This window comes from Rhipicephalus microplus, chromosome 7 (assembly GCF_043290135.1).
Source record: "Rhipicephalus microplus isolate Deutch F79 chromosome 7, USDA_Rmic, whole genome shotgun sequence".
NCBI lineage: Eukaryota > Metazoa > Arthropoda > Arachnida > Ixodida > Ixodidae > Rhipicephalus > Rhipicephalus microplus.
The window spans coordinates 157,857,738-157,873,042 of record NC_134706.1 but is presented as its reverse complement, the minus strand read 5'-3'; the positions used below and the strand labels follow the sequence as shown (position 1 = coordinate 157,873,042).

At 42.9% G+C, this 15,305-nt stretch overlaps 1 protein-coding gene across 3 annotated transcripts in view; it reads right to left on the bottom strand.

Annotated features, from left to right (window-relative positions):
- LOC119179728 (uncharacterized) overlaps positions 1–15,305 on the bottom strand; it is a 225,712-nt gene that overhangs the window by 157,476 nt on the left and 52,931 nt on the right. For all 3 annotated transcript variants that reach the window (XM_075869864.1, XM_075869863.1, XM_037430847.2), the window contains exons 2-3: positions 4,237–4,283; positions 3,415–3,450 (exon numbers count right to left, since the gene is read on the bottom strand). In XM_075869864.1, the coding sequence (XP_075725979.1) occupies positions 3,415–3,450; positions 4,237–4,283 (83 nt within the window). The remainder of the gene's footprint in view (positions 1–3,414; positions 3,451–4,236; positions 4,284–15,305) is intronic.

The following is a 15,305-nucleotide window of genomic DNA, read 5'->3' as shown; positions in this document are numbered from 1 at the left end:
CACTGTCGAACGAAATGCGTTAAATGGGCCCTGAAACACTTTTTCAAGTAACCATAGAATGAATTCGCTAGAAAAGCTTGTTGCCTTATAAATTCAACGCCGCAAAAATTTTAAGTATTCGTCCAGTGCGAGTGGAGTTACAAAAGTTTGTCGCATGCTGCAATTACATTATCTTTTCTCTCGTCCCCACGGAAGCGCTGGAAGCTGAGCAGGGAGCAAAGAAACTACTGCGCCTCAAGACCTTGAGCACTTTTTTTTGTTCGAATGCGTGGCTTTTTCAGTGTGATACGCGCACACGGGTGGAGATGTAGCGGCATAACGCGGCTATCTCGGTAACTTGATTTTTCGGTCACAGACGCACAGACGATTTTTCGCTCACAACCAACGGGGTCGACGTCGGCAGCGGATTTTCTGCAGCATAAGCTCTTTAACGCAATCGCGTTAAAACATGTTTCCTGGCATTTGATGATACGGCTGTTAGCCCCATACACTTCAAAGGAATCTGCTGAAGTCCACAGGTGTACAGCCTGGAGTTTTCCCGACGGCCATTCGGTTGCTACGTGGCGTTAACATGGACGCTTTTAATTTTTGAAATAATCAACGAGCGGTCAACTTAAGGGGTCCAAAAACTTTTATAGAACGCCATACTCATATCATATACGTATACCCGTATCTAGTTGTTGACATCCCACACTCAAGCATTTAGCCTTTGCGGCTTGGCATATGCGACAATTTACGCTCTTTCAAAATAGTTACATTCATAAAACATCGTCAATGCCGTCCGGAGCGCGCCTTTTTAGTGTTTTAGACAAATGTGCTAATCAGTGATCTTAACTGTACTACATTACGCACGGCGACAAACGGATTGCCAATTAGACGAGCACTGGCTCTGGTCCCTTCCCGAGGTGATCCGAAGGCTGCGTGGCCGGATACGTGGAGGTATAGCATTTTCAAAGGAGGCGAATATTTTCAAGACCCGTGTGCACAGTAAAGAGCCCAAGGTTAACCACCCTACCCAGGTGGTCAAAATTGCCAGAGCCCTCCACCACGGCGTCCCTAGTAATCAGATCTGGATTTGAGATTTTAAACTCTGACTAATATTCGGCCGACTCTTCAGCCGAGTTGTGACGCTGTGTGAATTGGTGCAACGCAGTAGAAAACGGAGTGCCGCGGTGCAATGCAGCAAACTATAAATCAAGCCACCATATTAAAGAACTACGCAGCGTGAGTGACGACCACAGGAATGCAAGATAAATTCAAAAAGTGCAAGCGAACCATAATGTCAACAAAACGTGCTTTTTTGTCACGTGACCTCAAACTGTAAGCAAATGGCACTGCAACTCGCTACAAGACGTAGCGAGTTGCAGTGCCATTTGAAGCCGATCGTTTTACCAATGACGTCATATATGACATTTACCTTGGGTCACGTGACACTGAGTTGCTGAGGTGAAAAAAGAATCTCCCAAGCTGTGCGTGGAAACAGGAACTGTTGTGACTTTCCTACTGTTTGTATAGACGTGGTTTAGACCAATCGACAGACTGTGGGCTGCGTCACGTCGCTGATCGCCGAGTTGTCGCCTATGCGCGTGCAAGAAGATTGGTCAGGTGTGGGAAGGGAGAGTGAGAATTGTTTTTCAAAATGAAGGCTCTGTGGGACCCGCAGCTTTGTAGTAATCAGAAAACGTGATCTCTGCTGTCTACTCTACTAATTGCCGAGCTTGTTTGGAGGGTGGCTAAGGTAGTCGGCTGCTGACATGCAGGTCGCGGAATTGAATCCCGGCAGCGGCTGGTGCATTTTTGATGGAAGCAGAAATTTTATAGGTCCGTGAGCTCAGATTTGGGTGCACGTTAAAAACCCTAGGTGGTCGAAATTTTTAGAGCCCTCCACTCTGGCGTCTCTCATAATCATATGGTGGTTTTGGGACGTTGAACCCCGAACATTATCAATATCATGTTTAGAAGGTGTAAAAAAAGTCGGAGCCTGTTGACGTGCTTTTTAAGGGTCATCACATATTTTTTTCAAAGCCTTTCACAAGCGATGGACGCAAATTACGCACTTGCGGTCGTCTGTGGTTCAAAATTGTCAAATAAATTGCTGCCACAAATAGGTTAATGTACACCTAAGTGTAAATGTACTGACAATTTTATAACTCATAAATTTCGGGAGCGGTGCCGCACGGGAAATACCCGCTGCCAGCGAGCGCACACGACACGCCCTTCTTAAAGTCTGCCTAATTTATAGTATTTGTGTGCGCCATTGATGGTGTTATCTCGATCTAGAAGTCCGGAGCTTCAACGGTTGATGTCAGGCAGCCGATCTGCCCCGCCAGTAACGAAATATCCCAGCGCATGCATTCGGCAATGTTCTCCCAAGGTGCTGTACCCGGATCTCCAGCCTTTGACGTTCGTCTGAAGTGCACACCCATCGTCGCAGGCTTGTGTAAAACTGCCATTGCGAAGAAAACGCCTGCGCCTGTCGGAATTTCTCATGATGGAAACGTTGCCTTCAGCGACACTTCCTTGAAAGTTTCTCATCTACTCGCTGTTTAAATTTCGTCAGCTGAAGGGTTAAAGAAACATGGTTTTCCACAAATAATAATTCACCTGAAAACATTGTATTTTATATCACAATTGCAAGCAATGCAATGAGCATTATAAAATTCTATGTATAACTGACGAAATAGAATTACACTTGATTTAGCTCACACTCCGAGTAGTTATAACTAGTTACAATGTGTGCTTTCTGGATGATTTGATATTGTGTAACAAACTTTCAATTCATTTAAACATGCGTTCACTTGTAACAACTTATTTTTCGTTTTTACGACATTGACAAAGATAACGCTTCTGAATGGTTCCGTAATATTCCTACAGGAGAAGAATGACGGACGTGGAATGTTGCCCGAAAAACGAAGCTCCTTTCTTAGTTTGAAGCGACATCATCGAAATCGAAGCGATGTGAAAAGGTTGTGACCAGGCCCAGCACAAAAAAGGCTAGTCGTCGTTAAAAGCGCTTGGTGTCATACTGTTCTGGGCTTCTTCTCTTGTATTCAATTAAACAAACGTAGCGATATAGGAATGTTGCTTTGTCCTAACTCATTGCTTATTTAGCTAGCTGTATGCATTTTGTGCCGGTGCGATTTTACAGTTACGTTAGAGTAACTCTCAATAATTTTTCTTAGCTCTCATAGAATAACAGATATTCCGCCATTGCCGGTAATATTAATATTCTAATCAAGCGCATTCTAAGTAAAAGAGCGTAAGACCTGGCGTTGTTAAGTTCGTACATAACCAGCAGGCATGCCGGATAGCAAGCTATCATGGTGATTAGACTTGGCCATGGATATCTGAAAGTGGAAGAAGCCCTGCAGAAGTGCACACGCAGTGTCTAAACAAGATACTTCTGAAACTCACGGGGTTGGTGCAGAGATCCTCTGGAATGACAAAGCACTGAAAATATACAAAAATAAATCACATTACAACTATTTTGTCATAGCGCTGAAACTTGTGCTTGGGGTTGAACACAGAAGTGAACACACTGCAAAAGAAGACGCAGACAAGGTGCGTATACAGAGAGCTGACTTACGACAGCATATGAAATAAAATGAAAGGTTGAAGTTTTATACGTATGCCACTGATATCCGCGGCAACCAGAGAAAAGGACCAAAGTGTTCACTGAATATTATAGGCAGTTCAAACGCCACTGCGCACATGGTGTGTCAATCATCATGGCCTGTTTCTATATATATATATATATATATATATATATATATATATATATATATATATATATATATATATATATATATATATATAAATGTGTAAAATAAGATCCAAGTGCTCCTTACGGAGTGAGCAGCGCATTGCACGTTTGGATCTGCTTGCCATTTTTTGCATGACATTCTCATTTGTTGGTTTCGCAATCATGGATTGGCCCTTGAGGCGAATTTGTGCCTTTTTTTCTTTTGGTGAGCTGTTGATATTTGCAAGTGAAAGCTAATTCAAATATGATGAATAACAATAAAAATTGTTCAGCTGTTGAACGCAAATGCTCATATGGCAATAGATGCAAATGTGTTGTCTGTGGTGCGGTGGGACATGAACAACTTTATTCAGGTTCTTCGAGTTTTGTTTATATATAATAAAGAGTTCAAACTTAAACCTCGGCGCTTCATTGGTATGCGATGAATTAGTTCTGCACTCGTGTACTCTTTTATGATGGAAAAATGCGCTTACCGTGTCCAAATTCATAAAGCTCGGCAGGCTCTCAGTTGTGCATGACGCTGGAATGCAAGAATGACCAATTTCACGTAACTGTGATATGCACAATGGGTCATTCTGAACAATAAATCTTGAAGACAATAGTTATAGGTAACTACAAAAAAAAACAGTTGATGTCACGTTTTCAATCTGAAATAACGCTTTTGGCGCTGTGATTGCTCTTGAATGACATATTTTAAAAATATAACAAAATATTCGGTGAAAACCTCAGCTGTGCATAGCTATCGGAGTAGCACACGCTACATGTGTACACTAGTTAGAGGACTGTTTGTACGCACTGATCAAAAGCCTTGTATGAGATATTAACAAAAGTACAAATATACGGCTAAAAGCATTCCTAACAGCACAGAGAAGCATGTCAAAGAACGTGCGAATGCATGGAACAAAGAAAAAGAATAGATGTCGACGAGAGTATAGAATTACCGTCGACTAGAATATCAGCCTTATGGATGCAGAACTACCGATATCAATATCAATAATATTGACAGTTGTGTCACTAATGAACCATCGATGCTAAAAAGCAATCGATAGCTCTAATAATAGTGCATTGAAGAGCGCTATTGAATGTACATCAACAGCGCGAACTCATTGCAGCATAAACTTGAATTTCCTGGATCATGGAGGCTAAAAGGAAAAGAAGTTGTCATAGCTGTGTTCCATCACCAAAATTTTTGGTTGACAGATGACAGTTAAGATGAACTCCTCACGTGAAAATGTAAAGATGTCCTTTGCATGTTCTGTAATTGAGTGGACAAATGTTTACATTAACTTTTTCTGATATTACCATAAGAAAATAAGACAGAAGTATGGTATTTGTAAGGTGGAAGCTCGGTCGTATGCAAAGCACGGCAGATCACGTCTATGCTCGCCACCCCTTTTCTCATGGCATACACACCGAAAAATGACCACAAAAAGGTAGTATCCCTTCCTCGAAATAAAAATGGTGATACGCTTTTGCCGATACGCTTTTGTGTAACTAGTCACTTTTTGACATAAAATGGATATCAATTACTTTTTAAGTTGAATTAAGTTTGAGTATCAATTACTGATCTATATGTATTTTAACAGCGTAAGTAACTTATTTTCTTACCCAAAAAGTCTCATCAAATAAATGCTGGAGTATTGCTGGTAGCAGGCTATCGTAATTATTTAAGTAATGTTACCAGCAAACACAACAAACAAGAGAAGAGCACAGACTATAAAAACATTGGCACTGGTGGTGGTTTTAATACTTGCCATGATACTATTGAGCCCACTATTAATATTGCCCTCGGTAATTTATCAATAGTGGATCTCTTCATTGTTTTCTCTATAGATAGTTTAGGAAGAGCTGTGGAAACATTCAGTAGAAATTGATTTACAGTTCTGATTGACTAATCAGGCCTTTACTTTCCCCTTACAATAAATTTAAGGGTGCCTACTTTCTACAAGCCACAAAATTATTAAATAACCTCCCACGAAACACAATGTATGACCTCAGAATCTGTCAGTTCATTCATTACCCATATTTCTTTTTGTAATCAGCAAGAAGTACCGTAAAGCGGCGTCACTCATGACGAGAAATGCGTTTGATGCCTCCAAGTTTCTATTTCTATACCTGCATCTAATCTATACTCTCTCTCTTGGTCTGCCCTGTTTTTATCTGTCTTCTCTTTTTTCTACAAATGATAAGATATACACTTGAAATATGTATTTTTATGTACCAGTATTTGCTATCTATATATTTGTTTTTCTAGCTTTTTTAAAATATTTTTATGCTATGGTCAAATTTGTATTTACCAATCTGTATCCTTCATCGTTTCCCCTCTTGTAAGAGCGTATTATGGCACCCAGCATTATTAAAATAAAATAGACATTTAGGTAAATTGCGTCACAATGTCTTTGCAAAGCTTGTGAAACCATAATTTGTTTTTTAGTGAATGGAACTTCAATATGCCTGCTAAATCTCGATAAACATATTTTATTAGCTGTATATTGCATACCATTCGTATATTGTAACGTGGTATTGTTCACATGTTGTAAGTGTTTCTAATACGTTGAGAGCATGATAAGGGACCAGGCTGTCACATGTTATCGTCGTTTCTTGGTGTAATACAGCAAAACCGTTTATAGCATACCCATCTGAGCAAGCTCTTGTCAAGCACAAGTTTGCTTCCTCTTGTTTTAAATGCGAAGTATTTCTTAGCGAACTTCAGCGACGAATATTTCTATCTATCTATCTATCTATCTATCTATCTATCTATCTATCTATCTATCTATCTATCTATCTATCTATCTATCTATCTATCTATCTATCTATCTATCTATCTATCTATCTACCCTCCTTCAATATTTAGTTCTCCTGGCCGTTTCGATAATATTGTTGATACCAAAATCGCTATGGCATAACATGACTGTATGACGAGAATACCTGATTAGTCATAACAAGAAAATCATGACATGTATGTCATGAAGTGCGTGGTTTACACTTCATGCTCTCGCTGCTCTTGCGGTGGTTTTGTTCACATGTCATGTTGCAAAACCGACATGGTGTGACTTGACGACATGGTGAAAACAAGCTGCAAACCCTGACATGAAAATTATGGCATGCATGCCACGCTCATGATGCACTCGTGGCAGTTTTCCTAGCGTCCCATATACCAAATTCAGTATTACAGTACGTAAATGGGTGACGAAGGTATGTTACTGGTGCAAACATGATAACCAGGAGATGCGTGTCATGTACCAACATGACTACATGCCACGCTCATGAGTCGCTGGTGGCTATTTTGCTATTTCACTTATACCTAATTTGGTATTACGGGGCGTGAATGGATGACGAAGGTATGATACTGGTGGGAACATGACAAACATAAGATGCGTATAATGTAAGAACATGACTAGATGCTACGCTCATGATGCGCTCGTGGCCGTTTTGCTAGGTTCACATGTGCCAAACTCAGTATTACGTGACGCGAATGAACGACATAGGTAAATGACACATCAAAACATTATAATCCCGACATGCGTGTCAAGTAACAACATGACTACATGCCACACTGATGGTGCGCTCGAAGCCGTTTCGCTAGTTTCCCATATGCCAGAATTGGTATTACGTGACGCCAATAGATGACAAAGGTATGTGACTAGTGCAAACATGATAATCAAGAGATTCGTGCCATGTGAGGACATGACTACATGCCACAGTCAAGGCCCCAATACATTTCGACGTGACGCAGTGCACGTGCTCACCGGCGTTCATTTTGTCGGGTCACGCCGGCGTTTCCACGCCAGGCGCTGGTACTGCCGTACACTCGCTGGTGTGCGCCGCGCTGCATTGCGTTCACGCATTCGCGTTTCAGCGCGTCCGGCGTTCCTCCATCCCGAAAAGAGGGAGACGCAGTGTCGACTGGGTAACGCATTGGCGCGAAATGCAGCATGCCGTATTTCGCGCCGTCAATGAACCGGTTGCCGTCGGAATGTGCAAGCAGACGCTGGTCGCGCCTGGCGTCAGACTATAGAGTGCTCGCGTTTCACTAACGTAGCGCCACTCTGCCCAGCGTGCGCGCGTGTCAACGCTACAATGGAGTATATTGGGCTCTTCAGGATGTGCTCGGGGCCATTTTGTCAGCTCCACATATACCAAATTAGGTTTTACGTGATGCCAATTAATGACAAAACATATTATTGGTGCAAACATGATAATACTGATACGCGTGTAATGTAATAACACGACAATATGCCACGCTCATAGCCTGCTCGCGGCCATTTGCCCAGCTCCACATATACTAAGTTCAAGAGACGTGAATAAATGACGAAGGTAAACGACACATCTAAACATATTATTCATCACATGGAAGTCATGTACGGCAGCAATTAGCTTCACCTCGTCACGTTGTGCTGATTTTAAAGTGATATACAAAAATTTCTCAGTCATGCTTTACATATAATCGATTCCCTCTGTGCGTGGGATTTGAGAACTTCTTTAAGCCCATTGATGACTACCTAAATGCTGGCAAAAGCGCATATCATAACCAACTTTAGCATACACAGCGTTCGCTCATGCCATAAAGAGAGAAGAATAAAGGCCTTCCTTCTCTTGTTTTCCTAACACCTTGGTTGTGATGATGCTTGTTGTTTTATGGCGCAAAACTATTTGATGGCCAAAGAGCGCTATTTCATGAGACAACACATGAGGACAATGAATATGATAAGGGGCTCGGGTATTGAATACGCGACAGTGGCTGTGTCGGGGCCATTTTGCCATTTCGTGCAATAAAGAGGACGAAACGTGCTTGTTTAAAATCATAAGTGTGACGTAAAATGCGGGTATTGAGGGTGAATATCAAGTGGTCATGATAATACAACTATGGAGGAGATAAATGGTATCAGCACAAGTGTCTCATGAACGCCCTTGAATTAACTCAACGGCCACCAGGCATGTGCCTTGGTTTATATATTTAGCCAAACAGGGTGCCCTCTTCACAAGTCGTTCTACGATTAGCTTAGGTATATCACATGAAACTTTGATTTGTGGGGTTTAACGTCCCAAAACCACCATATGATTATGAGAGACGCCAGGTGGAGGGCTCCGGAAATTTCGACCACCTGGGGTTCCTTAACGTGCACCCAAATCTGAGCACACGGGCCTACAACATTTCCGCCTCCATCGGAAATGCAGCCGCCACAGCCGGAAATTGAACCCGCGACCTGCGGGTCAGCAGCCGAGTACCTTAGCCACTAGACCACCGCGGCGGGGCTCTATCACATGAAACTACGAGCGTATTTTATAATTACGAAAAATTGTGTTTGAAAAGTAGTCCTCTACCGATTACTATCACACTGTGAAATTGCATTTGTTATCGGTAGGGGAATAGAAGGTATGGTATTGGAATATTTTTTTCTTTGAATAAATTGAACTGTGAAGTATGGTTAGTGTTTCACCACACCCCTCATACAAAAGTGGAATGCCATCAGGCAAAAGGTATGACGGTAGTCGTGCATGTGTGTTCGGTTGTTAGCCTGGAAAGTGTCTGTGCAGCGTGACTTTGACACTGGTGGCCAGTGACCCAGTTGCTGCTAGAAAACGTGAAGTTTATCTTATGAAAGCGTACCTAGCGTACTCTGCCAATATTACATGAACTTTGACTTCAGCAGAGGATTCAGTTTAAGTGGAATCAAGTGCAGCTGGTCTACCAACAAGTTTCCTTGCATCTCGCGGCGTCCGGGCACCCAGCACATTACGACAGCTGTTTAAGTTAGTATGTATGCAATGATTCTTCCTACAAATACCTAGGTGTTCTTCTCACAGAGAATCTTTCATGGGCCTCACATGTCGAGTCTACCTGTGCCAAAGCATCACGTTCACAGGGCTACCTACGCCGCAACTTGAGAAATTCCCCTACTAATATTCGAAAATTAGCCTTTCTTACCTTTATTCTGCCAATATTAGAATTCGCTTCAGCAATTTGGTCTCCTCATCAAAACTACTTGATTATTATGGTAGAAAGGATTCAAAATGGAGGTGCCCGCTTCATATCACGAAACTACGACATCACGTCAAACATAACGCAAATTAAATCAGACCTTCAGCTGCCGTCAATGGATAGCCGTCGCAATATTGCTCTTCTCTGTCTGTTCCAGAAATATATTACCTCTAATCAACGAACGCGGCTTCAGCTTCAAACACCTCGCTCTTTTTCACGCAGATTGCATAATCAGTTCAGCTTCATGCGCATATACGGGTCAACTAATGCATTCAATTCATCACCACTGCCTCGGGCCGTTCGTCTTTGGAATGACCTGCCTGATTGCATAGCCTCCATATCTAATCTCGATACATTTCGCCGTCAGCTACTCACTCTGTTCACCATGTGACCCTGTTTTTGTATTCTGAGTGCATTGCGTAACGGTGATTTATATTCCCCTTGTCTTTTATTTTAAAATGTATCCCTCTGTCGCCATGTTCATATCAACAAGTGCTCTATTCCCTCAAATTTACCTCGCCCTGTATAGCCTAAAATGTGATCTCATTTATATATATATATAGTTTTTCGTTGTTCTTGCACTGATCCTGCCTGTAAACTGTTCGTTACCTGTCTGTACCATTCCGATTCCTGCCCCCCCTTACCCAATGCCCTGTTCTTGGGCCTGTAAGGTTTTTTTTTTGAATAAAGAATAAAGAATAAAGTAGTGAGCTGAGATGTTGGACAGGGTTATCATGTTTCTTCAGGGTTTTTGTGGCTCTTGATAGATAGATATATAGATTGATTAATTGATATGTGGGGGGTAATCACCCAAAATACCTCATGGTTATGAAAGACGCTGTAATCGATGGCTCAGGAAGTTTCGACCACCTGGGGTGTTTAACGTGCGGTTTTAAAGGATTTAGCCCGCACGAAAAATTTGTGCATAGACTGTAGTTTATAGATTTTATTGTGTGATGTATGGTCATGAACATCGCGTAGGACATTCATCTGGATATGCTTGTATTTGCGTGCAGAGCACCAACGTACGAAAAGGTTGGGTTGACCACAGGGTAGGAGACAGAAGTGTTTGGCTTTGAGGCTTTGTTATAGAATTCTGGACAAGTGCATTCCTGTGGAAGTTTCAGGAAGTATGTAAGAATGTGTGCATTAGACGCGTGCTTTGTAACTTCCATGATGAGGAGGGAGAAACCAAAAAGATAGGGTGAAATTACATCACAGTCTACAGGCCCCCACTGCCAAGGCAGCGGATGCGCGGCCGGGACCATCGTAAGGTGTTTTGGAAGAGCCACACCTGGCTGTTTTCTCGTCAAGGGCCCTAACGCAAAAGGGGTATAGCTGTCCTAACGAAGAACGGTTGTGGAACAAGGCAGAATTCAATTGTTTCCCATTTTTTCTTGTCCACTGAGAGACGTTCAAAAGGCATTGAACATGACGTTCACGCTTAGTCAGGCTGCACGATTTGAAACCAACCTCTACGTCGTCAACGTATATGTAGTAAACATATTGCGTCGGATAGCGAGGCGCAAAAAATTTGTTTTGGCGACAAATGATATAGCATTTAGGACACTTGTTGGCAGCACCACTGTTTTAAGCGAAGGTACGGCACAAACAGTGCCTACTAGAACACGGAATTTCAAACTAGACATATAGCTTTCTATAGCGGTAACAATTATGCCCTGTATACAAAAGTTCAAGAGGTATCTCAGTATTCCGAAGCACCACGTGGTAAATTAGGCTTATCCCATAATGAAGAACACAAAGAGGAAATACAACCCATGACTGAAAACATCACGGATTTGTGCCTCTTTACGAACGAGGTCGTCAGTGGTAGATTTGGCGTCTAAGAACCCGCATTCGTATGGATCCTGTAGGCCATTTGTTTCAAGGAAGTGCATCAGTCCCCTACTTATCATTTTTATAAAAGCATAAAAGCCTTTCAAAGGCAACTCGTTAACGCAATTCACCTGTAGATTGAAACTGACAAAGGTACCTGGACTTATTTTAACTCAATTGCGTTCAACAGCTCGTGTCGCAGAAAACTCGCCGCCGGCTTCGGCTCCTTTGGTTGTGACCGATAAATCATCGGTGAGTCTGTCAACGAAACTTTAAGTTACCGAGATAGCCGCGGAAGGCCACTACTTGTCCACGCGTGCGCACGCGATCACACTGACAAAGCCGAGCACTTGAAGAAAAAAAGTGCTCAAGGTCACGAGGCGTGGTAGTTACTTTGCCCTGACACCCCTCCCTGCTTAGCTTCCAGCGCTTCTGTCGGGACGAGAGAAAAGATAATGCAATTGCAGCATGCGACAAACCTTCGTAACTCAACTCGCCCATGACGTATTCATAAATTTTTCGCGGCGTTAGATTCGTGATGCAATAAACTCGTCTATTGATTTCATTTCATGGTGACTGGAAAAAGTGTTTCAGAGCCCCTAAAGGCAGTTTGCTTGACTGGTGTCACAACGAAAACGAGCCCATTCAGTGATAATAGCGCACTGTGGCTCAATCTACGGTGTGCGTGTTTATGTGTGCGTGTGTGTATGTAACAAAACATATATATAAATATGTACTTAGCGGTTGAAGTGTGCACTAGGGGCTGGATCTCGCTATCGCGTCCAACTTTTAAAGGCGAAGCTTAAGGGTCCTCTAACTTTAAAGACAGGAATAGGTATGGCTTTTTTCCGGAGTGATAGGATTTCAATAGAAAACCATACAGCATTCTTCATGGAGAGGGGGCCATGGGATTCACAGGATAGGTGTTTCAACATTCCATATTCAACATGGTCGGAGACAAGGGTTGCTTTTATGCATCAGTTTAGCGTGGCCTTTAGTTTAGCAAAAACGGCAAAATCTTTGTATTCGTCATGAGTAGAGAATATTCGCTTTAGTTTGTTTTTCTATCCTGCAATAGCATTGTTGGAATAATCCAGTATAGTGCACTAGGCTAGAGACCTGTTCAAATTGTGCGCGGATGGATTTCACCTGGTTTTCGAGCTACCGCCCTGTGTGTTTACGAGTGGGACTACAGTTGCCATCCTGCAACTCCCCTAACCATGTTCCAAACTTTAGCCTCATGTGTATATAAAATAATGTCCATCAAAAATTTCGGCCAGTTCTTCTTTCTAGAATGTCGGCGCAGCCTTCTTCCTTGAGACTTATGGTTTTAGAAACATTGAAGACTGTCGGATGTCAATAAGTCTCGAAGCGACCTCTACGCTTTGTTCTCCTTTGGGCACGATTTCAGCACTCGGCATGACAGCACGAGGCAATTTGTTTGGTGCACAGTCCAGATTTCCATATCCAATGGGTTGGAGCATCAATTAGAAGCGCTGTAAATAGTTGGCAGCTGCATATATGCTGAAGCCATACATTGATCAACTCAAGTGAGTAGCTTTCCGAAACTTAACCCGCCACGGTGGTCTCGGCTGCTGATCCACGGTCGCAAGAAGAAATATTGGTTATGGAGACCGCATTTTCGATGAAGGCGAAACTGCTTGAGGGCCGTGTGCTTAGATTTAGCTGCACGTTGGAACGCACGAGATGGTTCGAATGCATGAAGTCCTCCCCTACTGCGTCTCATAATCATTGGGTGATTTTGCGAAGTTAAACTCCAACAATTATATTCATTGTCTCGTTATACCATTATAGAAACCTGCATTTCAAAGCCCACAAGGACGTCAGGATGGATATACCACAGGCAATACAACTTTATTGTCTTTTCCATACGCTAGTTTTTGTCATGTTTTCAACAGTGGCACATACAAGCCTGCCAGCATCAAGAGAGAATATACAATCAACTTATACTGGTCTCAATCATCCCCTTGTCAAATAACATCGTTCCGATGTCACAGAATAATTACCAGATGAAAACCAATCATGTAATGACCACATCACAAGGGGCGTTCACAATCCTGACAAGTCTACACAATAGAGTACGACGAATAATCATCGTTGGTAAAACGGTTTTATTCTGAAAACATGGTCAACGTGTGGCTGTTGTGAATGGCGGCATTTATGAGCCGTGTCTTCGTGAGTAACTTCTTTGTTGACTTCGCTAAGACGACGGAGAACTCTATAGATACCAAAAAAAGTGGTGTATCAACCTTTACGATCAGGCCCGTTGTTGAATTGAAATTTACGACCCTACTCGTTCTCAGGGTTGCTAAGAAACGTCGTGATTCCGAGCGTTGTACAGCAGTGAGCTGATGCGTTGTTGTGTTCGTTTGACTGCAAGCTCACGAGCTGCGTCCACGAGTTTGGAAAAATTTGTTAATCTTCCCACTAGTGTTGTGCATGTCAGGTAGGAGCATGACATACAGCACTGTTGTGACCTCCCTGTCGTGAAGCAGCCGGAAAGGTGTGAACCCAGTAGTTTTTTTGCACAACGGTGTAGTAAGCGAATGTGACATAGAGGAGGATGTTATCCCAGTTTTCGTGGTCTTGTCAACGTACGTGGATAGAATACTGGTGAATGTCTTGTTTTGTTTCTGTGTAAAGCCGCTGTTTTATAGGTGGTATGTAGTACTTCTTCAAGGAGCTGTTACACTAAGCTACATGACGTCTTGTATCATTTGTGCGGTAAACGCTGTTCCACGAGCAATCAGTTATGACAAATGCTGGTGCTACATGACGGAGGATATGTTCTACATACAAAATGGGCAATCTGAATCCCGGAGCCACATTGTAACGCCATCGTTTTGCAGGAACACGTCATTTATTGAGTAGCGACTACAATCTAGTTTTTGCCGTCATGAAACTTGCCAAAAGGTCTGAGCGGGTGCATGCAAATCTGTCCAAACGCTTGTGTCAGAAAGGCAACGGGCTTCCCAAAGCCACCGGGGCGATGGTGTGGTTCTTTACGTTTTTACGTAATACTTCACGTTTTACTTAATGCTTCATGTCCCAACTAAGCTCAGGCCAGCAGTAGTGTTGGTGAATCTGCGCCAAAGTACACATGAATCTCAGGTGCCGCAAGAAGTGAGCTCGTCCAGTTCTTCGTAAACGTACGAAAGTGGTCGGTTGTTAGTGATGCTTTGAACTTCACAGACTAAGGTATACATCTCATCGATGTGTAGTGAACGCCGACATATGACTTTTTGCGTAGATGAGTTGACGCTGCGTATTACCCATTCATGAAGCCATCCGACCAGGCTGCGTTTTTGGGATTGAATTTCCACTTGATACGATGATTGGCAATAAAAGTTCTCGTTGTCTCACGTTGTAACGTCGTGATTATGTTCAGGTTTCACAAGCGGAGCATGATATACTAGGGGCTAGTCATGCGCCGTCGTCATCCGCAGCCTCCCCCCCTCCTCCGCCAGCCATCTGTGCATCCCTTCCTCCTCTCAACACAGCGCGCGCTGCGCGCGCTTCACCTCTCCACGCGCCGTGCGACGTTTAGATGCACAGGCCGGAGCCAGCGCTCACTATAAATAAACGAGTGCCGGGGCGCGCCGCCCTTCGTCGGTTGGTTTGTGCGGTTGCTCTAGGTCTGATGACGCTGGTGAAAATGTATTGCCACATGACATGCTTGGTTGAGATCCAGGAGTGAAAAAG